Consider the following 8,704-nt stretch of genomic DNA (forward strand, 5'->3'; position numbering starts at 1 on the left):
TCTTTCATCTCTCCTTCCTTTTGAGACTTTGAGCATACATGCACGTGTGACCTGTGTGTTTCTCAGGTCACCAATTCTGAGACCTGAACTGTGTGGTCAGCCATGTGGAATCCAGCCGCCTTAAACACCAGGTCACAGGCTGGCTCCCAAACTGTTTTTCTATAGGTAGATCAACATGTCAGACAGAAATGTGTGTCACCCAATCATAGAGAGTCTGGCTGTGTCTTAAGACAAAGCCGGAACCATGTCCTTCTGCAATTGCTTAAACAACTACATAGCACCTTTGCAGCGGGCATGAATGTACTTTTATGCTAAATCATAAAAGAGCCTACAAAGAACTACTGAGCATAAAGACAGCACAATAGAAAGCGCATTCTGCTGTGCCGAGTCGGACCTGAAACCAAATGCCAGCCACAGAAAGCACGGAATATTTCATCACCAATTTGCTTGGTACCTGTAATGTAGGCATGCTTGGTAGGATCATCTGGAGAGCCAGGGACTTTCTGACACTGTCTAATGAGTTTTGACGGTAAACTTTTATCTGCTCCTTGACAAGTATTCTGTGTAAGCAGAGGAGCCGTCATCATCAGACCCGGCTCTAGAGCCTGCTTTGACCCATGATCAGCCTTCTTACTACCAACCAAGCAGTCCACAGCCGCTCAACCTATTGGGTTGTCAGAAAAGTCGTGATATATTATTCTATGTTTTTCTATGTAAAAAATATGCCATGGTTTTTCTGATGACCCAATAGGTCCTAAGGATGTCGTCGTCCCCCTGCCCCTTCTCTGTGATCTGGCTTGAGGAAAGGTGCATGGCGGCCTCTAGGCGGCAGACACTAAGCAACCTCCACATCTCAGTTGCAAGGTGTTTTCTGCCCCTCAGCCCCAGACGAGAGCTTATGTTACTTTTCTGTTGGCTTGTGTCCCCTCGCATAACTGAACTCTCCTGTGGCCTTTCTGTTCATCCTAATCAAGGGACACCCTTTCTTCCTTTATTGTTTCTTTTTACTACTAGAGCTGTCTACACCACACACTGCCTTATATTGATGCCTTGTGTTCTCACGCCTTCTTGATGAAGAGCTTCCAGAAAGCTCCATGTACCCAACAGTGCCCCAACACTGAGCAACACTCATGGGGAGTCCCTGGCACTGGTGCCAGGCCAAAAACCCACCCTAGGAGAGACATGCTGATGTGCATTCGAAAGCAGCAGTTCTCAAACAATGAAGCTGCAGGAGTCATTGCATTGGATTTTGTGTGTGTGTAGCAAGACAGTGAGGGTGGGAAGGCTGTTCATGGTGAAATCCGAGGGCAGCACCTTGACCCTGTGTTTCAGTTTTACATCCATCTAACTAATATTCAGTCCCTGTGAATCCATAGGCTTCTTGACTCGCCAGCATACCAGTCTTTGTTTTTATACCTTAGGATTTATAGGAATCTATTGTGTTTTGTTTCATTTCATTTCCTTTTCTTTCTTTCTTTCTTTCTTTCTTTCTTTCTTTCTTTCTTTCTTTCTTTCTTTCTTTCTTTCTTTCTTTCTTTCTTTCAAAGTACAATGTAGTTAAAGATTACTATGGAAACTTCATGGTTCTAGCAGGTGAAGTGTGAGGAGTGACGTTTTTCTGCTAGTATTCAAGGGTGACTTTATTTTCCTGTAACTTCAAGGTATTATGTTTTAAAGTACAGTTGAAAGATCACACTGCCATGAGGAAGTGTGTCATGTCCCGTGTAAAGCATCCTTGCTGGGAAGAATGGTTCCAGTGCCTAGCTGACCTAATCTTTTGTTGACCAGAAATTTTGTCATCACAACAACTCCTTGGTTCTACCTTGGATGACAGAAGTATTTGTTGCAGGACTGACAGCTCTCACGAGTGACGTGGGAATCCTGCTGGGAGAATGGACTTTGTTCTAGCAGAAGTGGTCAGGCTCCTACTATTTTTTTTTAATTAATTTTTTTTTTTTTTTTTTTTTTTTTTTAGGTTTTTGCCATAGGTCATATGTAGTCACCAGAGAGAGAGAGAGAGGAAAAATGAGAAGTCACCCCCTAGGAAGATGGCCACAATCTGTACTCCCTCCATTCTCCTTTCAGGATTTTGGGCGGACACACACACACACACACACACACACACACACACACGCGCATGACTGCCCACTGTGATGTTCTGGCTGCTGTGTTTGAAACTCGAACCGTGGTCAGTCATGTGGGAATCCAGCGGCTGAACCACTACGCCACCTGCTGGCCCCAGACTCCTGCTATTAGGTGGAGTTGTATCCAGAGTTCAGAAGTCATCTATCCATGGAGTGAAGGGAGTCATTTCCCTGTGTGTGCATGTGTGTGTGTGGTGTGCTCTGAGTGTGGATGTTGTAGGGAGGGAGGTAAAGCGGAAGTACCTTTCATAGAAAACAGGGAAAATAAGCAAAACATGTATAGGCCCTTTATTGAATAATGTTGTGTTTATGTCACGGGTGTAGTAAGTTTGTCTGCTTCCCTTCATGCAAATTAGCACACTCGCCCCCTGCCCTACACAGACAGAACAAAAACCCACACAAAACTATGAATGACCTAAACCAGTGTAGAGTGAGCGCTGTCCTTTGCGTAGTTAACCCTCACAGCAGCACCGGTGCTATGTGTTGCCATCCTACAGGAAGTGTTCCAAGAGCCATCCCACCTTCTCTGAGTGCCGGGAGCTGCTTTTCCCTGTAGAAGTGAAACCTAACTGTTTCTCACCCCTCACTTTCAGTTTCCCCGGCTGGAACATCCCCCAAGATGGCAGAGGAGAGCAGCAGCAATCCCAGCGACTGCGTGTCCTTCAGCGTGCTCAACTGGGACCAGGTGAGCCGGCTGCATGAGGTCCTGACCGAGGTCGTCCCCGTCCACGGCCGAGGCAACTTTCCGACCTTGGAGATAACTCTGAAGGACATTGTGCAGACTGTGCGCAGCCGGCTACAGGAGGCAGGCATCAAAGTGCAGGACGTGCGGCTGAACGGCTCTGCGGCTGGCCACGTTCTGGTCAAAGACAATGGCTTGGGTTGCAAAGACCTGGACCTCATCTTTCACGTGGCTCTCCCGACAGAGGCGGAATTTCAGCTGGTCAGAGATGTGGTCCTGTGTTCCCTTCTGAACTTCCTGCCAGAGGGCGTGAACAAGCTCAAGATCAGCCCGGTCACTCTGAAGGAGGCGTACGTGCAGAAGCTGGTGAAGGTCTGCACCGACACTGACCGCTGGAGCCTGATCTCCCTCTCCAACAAGAACGGGAGGAACGTGGAGCTCAAGTTTGTCGATTCCATCCGGCGTCAGTTTGAGTTTAGCGTGGACTCTTTCCAAATCATCCTGGACTCTCTGCTTTTTTTCTATGACTGCTCCAGCAACCCCATCTCCGAGCACTTCCACCCCACCGTGATCGGGGAGAGCGTGTACGGGGACTTTGAGGAGGCCTTTGACCATCTGCAGAACAGACTGATCGCCACCAAGAACCCCGAGGAGATCCGAGGCGGGGGACTTCTCAAGTACAGCAACCTTCTCGTGCGGGACTTCAGGCCCACAGACCAGGAAGAAATCAAAACTCTTGAGCGTTACATGTGCTCCAGGTTCTTCATCGACTTCCCGGACATCCTCGAACAGCAAAGAAAGTTGGAGACCTACCTTCAAAACCATTTTGCCGAAGAAGAGAGAAGCAAATATGACTACCTCATGATCCTCCGCAGGGTGGTGAACGAGAGCACAGTGTGCCTCATGGGGCACGAACGCAGGCAGACCCTGAACCTCATCTCCCTCCTGGCCTTGCGTGTGCTGGCAGAACAAAACATCATTCCCAACGCCACCAACGTCACCTGTTATTACCAGCCAGCTCCTTACGTCAGTGACGGCAACTTCAACAACTACTACGTTGCCCACCCTCCAGTTACCTATAGCCAGCCCTACCCTACCTGGCTGCCTTGTAACTAACCTTGAGACCTGAGGGTTTCCACAGTGGGGACCCTTGTAGGGCAAGGGCTCTCAGGTAGGGGAGCCTCCTTATAGATGTAGGTGTTTGGCTTTTAAAGGAGAACTCAGCTCTGATTCTGCCTTTTTTCCTTTGTGTACCCATTGGACGATGGGTCTACAGTGTATCACGAGCCAACCCTGAAAGGACCCATGTCACAGTGCCACTTTGGAAAATGCTATAGGAAGTGTGACCCATCCACATCTTTCCAAGAGAGACACGAATATGTCACGTCTCAAACATCAGCACGTGGGGATCTGAGCTCTGTGCAATAGTTGAGGTTGGGAGAGCTGAGACAGCACGCAAGGAGTGTTAAGCTACTTACTCCTCGTTTGGGCCTGGCGTAGGCTGTGTTGTCCTTACTCGGGGTTCTCAGCAGTTACATGAAAGTTGTGCTGATAGTCTCTTGTATCCACTTTAATCAGGCAGAAAATGTTGATATGAGGGTGCTCTTGTGGCTTAATTTTTGTTCAAGGGACTACATTACTTATGTTTATTCCCTGTCAGCAGAGCTGAGAATTTCTTTCATCAATAAACCAAAGCCGATAGCTGGAGAATTGAGATCTGGTTGGAAGTGGTTTATGGTTTAGATGCTGTGCTATCTTGATGAATTATGAGATTTTGTTGGAAAAAAAAGAACTTTTCTTGAAATGTAACTTGAAAAAAAAAAAAACAAAATAAAATGTGGAACATAATGTTAAAGTAGAATTGTGGTGGTGGTGGTGGTGGTGGGGTGATTGTAAATAGGAACCATGAATGTTCTTTTTTCTTCTTCTTCTTTAAGGAATTCTTACTGAATGACGCTTTTTCTCCTCATCAGCTATTCCATGGTTGACTTTTGTCTTGCTCTTCCTAAGACTAAGGATTATGCTGATCTAGAGTTGTTATAGTAACTGACATGAGGGTATTCCCATGTTTTAATTGGAAACCCATTTTGGTCACATTTCAAGTATGAACAACTGTGTCTCTGGAGTATTTTGGCTATTTTTGTTTCTTGTGGTGTTTTTGTGTCTTTTTTTTTTTTTTTTTGAATCAAAAAAAGAAATAGAGATTTTCTTCTCCAGGTGTTTTTGGCAGCAAATGAATTCAGGAATTTCAGTAGAATTGAGTGACCTGTGGAATTGCTTTAGACTCTAACCTGCTGTCTCCATGCTACGTGTGAAGGTAGGGCTATAGCGTTAAGTGTGACTTTGGATACGTTGGAGCTTCCAAGACACTTTGAAACCATTCCAGTGCATTTGGGGGAGAATTAAGTGAATGAAGAAGGATCTTTCTTGTTCTGGTAGATTTGACCATGCTTGTTTCTATTCTGCACTTTAGAAGGAAAACAGTGTTAATCTCTAGTCTGAAGCAAGCTTAGTAAATGGGAGAGTTCTAGACTACTGTTACTTTCCCCAGTAGTTAGAGATAAGGATTTTGTGTTTTGAAAACTTTTTGTGGGACCTTTTAGAAAGCATCACTTTAAGGTATCAATAGCAAAGACACTCAATTTTGCCAGCTTGGTTTCTAAAGAGATTTAATCAAATCCATGCTTCTGATTTTTATTTTCTCTTCCGGCCATAAAAATCCAAAGCTCTGAGTGATTGCTTTCTCTTTTCCTTTAAATAATGAAGTTGTCTTAATGCAGAAATGCTTAGCAGAAAACGAGTGGTTTACTTTTTTGTAAAGATATAGTTTCAGGTTTCTTCATGAATGAGATGTCTCGGTCCCCTTAAACAAAAGCCGATCGGACGTGACTGAAATCCAAGGCATAGCTGGTATCCATGGGCCACATTAGATGATTGGAAGCCATTTATTGTAATAGTGTAACGAGCTCCTGTTTCCTTGTGAGCTTCGGTTATATTTTACTTCACTGGCTTTGAGTCAAGGCTGGTTCTCCATTGAGGGGACCCAGAGAATTTCAGTGTTAAAAGGGGGCAATAGAGAGTGATCCCAATGAAGACTGATCCTGTTTTTGAAAATTATCTGGTCATCCATGGCCTTGAAAGGCTGCCCTTGTGGCCACATGGCAACATATTTGCACAAAAATGACAGATTTGTTTAACCAAAGCTTTGACATGTGATGAAGCCACCAGCATAAGCACTCACTAACAGATCAGTATTGCTTCTACTTAGAAGGCTTGGGGACCAGGGTAATGAGGCACTGGATGAAGATAGGATCTGCATCAAGTAATTAAACTTCTACTTTGTCCTTGGAATACTTTCTGCTTTTTCTTCCCCCCTTATCCAGTAATAGTTTTCCTCTGATGAGGCACAGAAGTTACTAGAAATTCCTAGCACCTCAGGTCTTCACCACTATTGCATGATGGCTGTCTTGGTATAGTCTCTTCACCTGACCTTTATCCAGTCCAGCTCTGTTTGTGGTTTGAGAGTACATGTGTTCTAGAACCATCTGGGTTAAATGCTGCACTGACCAAAGCTTTACTTTGAAAATACAACACCAGACCAGTTTTTCTACCTGCCCTATGAGCCTTTTGGTAGCCTCAGAATAGACCAGGGGGCCTTGAATTCCAGCTGTCTGGGACTCCTAGCTGAACTCTGCCTTTCATGCTACTCACACAGCCACCAGGTACCCCAAACTTGTACCGCATCCAGTGGTTCCTGTTTTTTGCGTGTGTTGGGTAACATGAAACTTGGCAGTAGCCGAGGGTACTAAAGTTCAAGTGCGAGTTCTAATCTAAATTTAAGCAGTCTCTTATTCGCTTCAGTTCTCTGAATTTGTTTTCTGCGAGTACGCAGCCTGTTCTCCCAGCCTGCTTCATGGAGTCGGGTTGACGTGAAAACTATGTTTTCCCTTTGTGTGGGCAGGAAAGCACACACTGAGTTCCTGGCCTTGAACTTCAGTCTCCCCCTCAAATCTCACCTTGGCAGTGAGACAATATCCTTCACGCGGTAATTTCAATGCCGAAGCTAGACTGTTATCACCAACACCTTCAAATCAGACTTCCTGATGATGGCATGCGTGATGTGGCATGGCCCACATCTGGGGGCCTGGCAGATGGGACGAATAGGGTAGGAAGATGATACTTGGTCCCTGATATATGCTACAGATGTTCTTTTGCATTCACAGTTTTTGTGTTTTTTTTTTTTTTTTCCCCAGTTTGACTTTCCCTGGGGATTTGAAGCAGAGTGCTGTGTATACCTATGTTTTGTGGTGATGCATTAACCGCCAAATGGCTAAACTCCTGAATCTGTTCATCCTTCAGCCTCATCTATAGCATTAATCCCTTACTTTCAGGATGCCTTAGGATCTTTGACTAGTACTGTTTTGTTAGCTCTGGGAAATGGTGCCACTCAAAAGCAATTACTGAACTGTAGGAATAACTTCTATTTAACTTTCTGATACTGGTGCCTTGCTTGAGGGTGCAGCTCAAACACCCTCTTCTAGAGAGTGGATTGAAGTCTCATTATTCGATAGTGAGAGTAGATCCTGATAGTCACCAGGGCCCTTACTTCCTAGGTATTTCAGGCTCTATGCTAGGGAGGACCCTTGGGGTGGATCTTTTTAAGTTGAAAGAACTTCCAGTTTCCAAGGTTAGATTCACATCCTCCCTCTAGCAAAAACCAGAACTTCACAGTCAACTTTGGAACATATTCCAAACCAACCAGTTAAATTCAGAGGACCCAGGGAGGTGTGTGGAAGAAAAGTATGCCAAAAGATCTGGCCACTTTTCAGGATTATTTGTGGGGATGTCTAAGGTGAGAATCAGGGAAGAAAAGGCTTTTGTGTGTGTGTGAGTTCAAGTGCCTAAATCTTGTCTACCTATGACCTTTTTATAAAATAGTTTAAGTGTAAGCTAAAGAAAATGCTTGGAGTTTTACCTGGCCTAGTGAGAGTTGGTTCAAAGTTGACCATCCACTAAAGAGGAAGTAGTTAAATAGCGTAGATCTGTGAGCATTTTTTAAAACTCAAGCTATTTGGTCCTTTGGTTTTTTTTTAATGGATGAAAACTTAATTTTTCTGTAGCAGCTATTTATTTCCAAATTGATACAGAATTGGAACCTTTTTAGTTTTATATTGGGATAGCCTTTGGAAAATTAATTTCTTACCGGTGCCTAGGATGTGTGGACTTCCTCTTTGGCAATGGTCACTAACCTTCTTACTTGATGCAGATGAAATCACTTGTCAATGCAACCTGTGTTAGAACTTGATGAAATAAAGCTTTGAGTTTGAGAAATAAAAGTATATTTAAAAAAAAATGAACAAAACTTGTGAGTTATGCTCATTGCTTTGTTTCTCTTCAGTGGTGAACTGTAAGTTTTGGGAAACATTGAACAGAGATGTGCAATTGTCAATGTTATTGGCCTTTGCTACTTGTCTGAAAGATGGTGCTCTCTCTGGAGAGAGGGGTATGTGGTTTCAGTAGAGGCCATAAATCTGTTTGGGCACTTCCTGGGTGCCCAGCTAACTTACATTGAGCTTTGTTTTGACTGCAGCCTCTTGGCTACACCCACAGTAGGTCTTCTCCTAAAACCTGTTTTCACTGGCCCTTGTTTGATCCAGTGTTCTCTGCTCCAAGCCCATTTCAATAAGAACCAGAGTAACCTCATCTCTGCTATATATAACTACCGGTACTACCATTGTTTCTTCACAATTTTAAAGATGTATAGAATCAAATGAGTGTATTCGAGTTGTTGACATGTTGATAGGTGTTGGAAGAATATGGAGAGCTACTGTAGCCCTTTTATGGTCAACAACCACCTTCCTGGTTCCTTTGATCCAAC

At 44.3% G+C, this 8,704-nt stretch overlaps 1 protein-coding gene across 2 annotated transcripts in view; it reads left to right on the forward strand.

The window, feature by feature from the left end:
* The window catches only part of TENT5C (terminal nucleotidyltransferase 5C), a 28,174-nt gene extending 19,995 nt beyond the window's left edge, over nt 1-8,179 (forward strand). For both annotated transcript variants that reach the window (XM_006161402.3, XM_006161403.3), the window contains one exon: nt 2,738-8,179. In XM_006161402.3, coding sequence (XP_006161464.1) covers nt 2,764-3,942 — 1,179 coding nt within the window. In that variant the 5' untranslated portion in view covers nt 2,738-2,763 and the 3' untranslated portion in view covers nt 3,943-8,179. The remainder of the gene's footprint in view (nt 1-2,737) is intronic.
* Nucleotides 8,180-8,704: the final 525 nt, after the last annotated feature.

The sequence above is a fragment of the Tupaia chinensis genome, unplaced genomic scaffold (genome assembly GCF_000334495.1).
Source record: "Tupaia chinensis unplaced genomic scaffold, TupChi_1.0 Scaffold138517_1, whole genome shotgun sequence".
Taxonomy (NCBI): domain Eukaryota; kingdom Metazoa; phylum Chordata; class Mammalia; order Scandentia; family Tupaiidae; genus Tupaia; species Tupaia belangeri.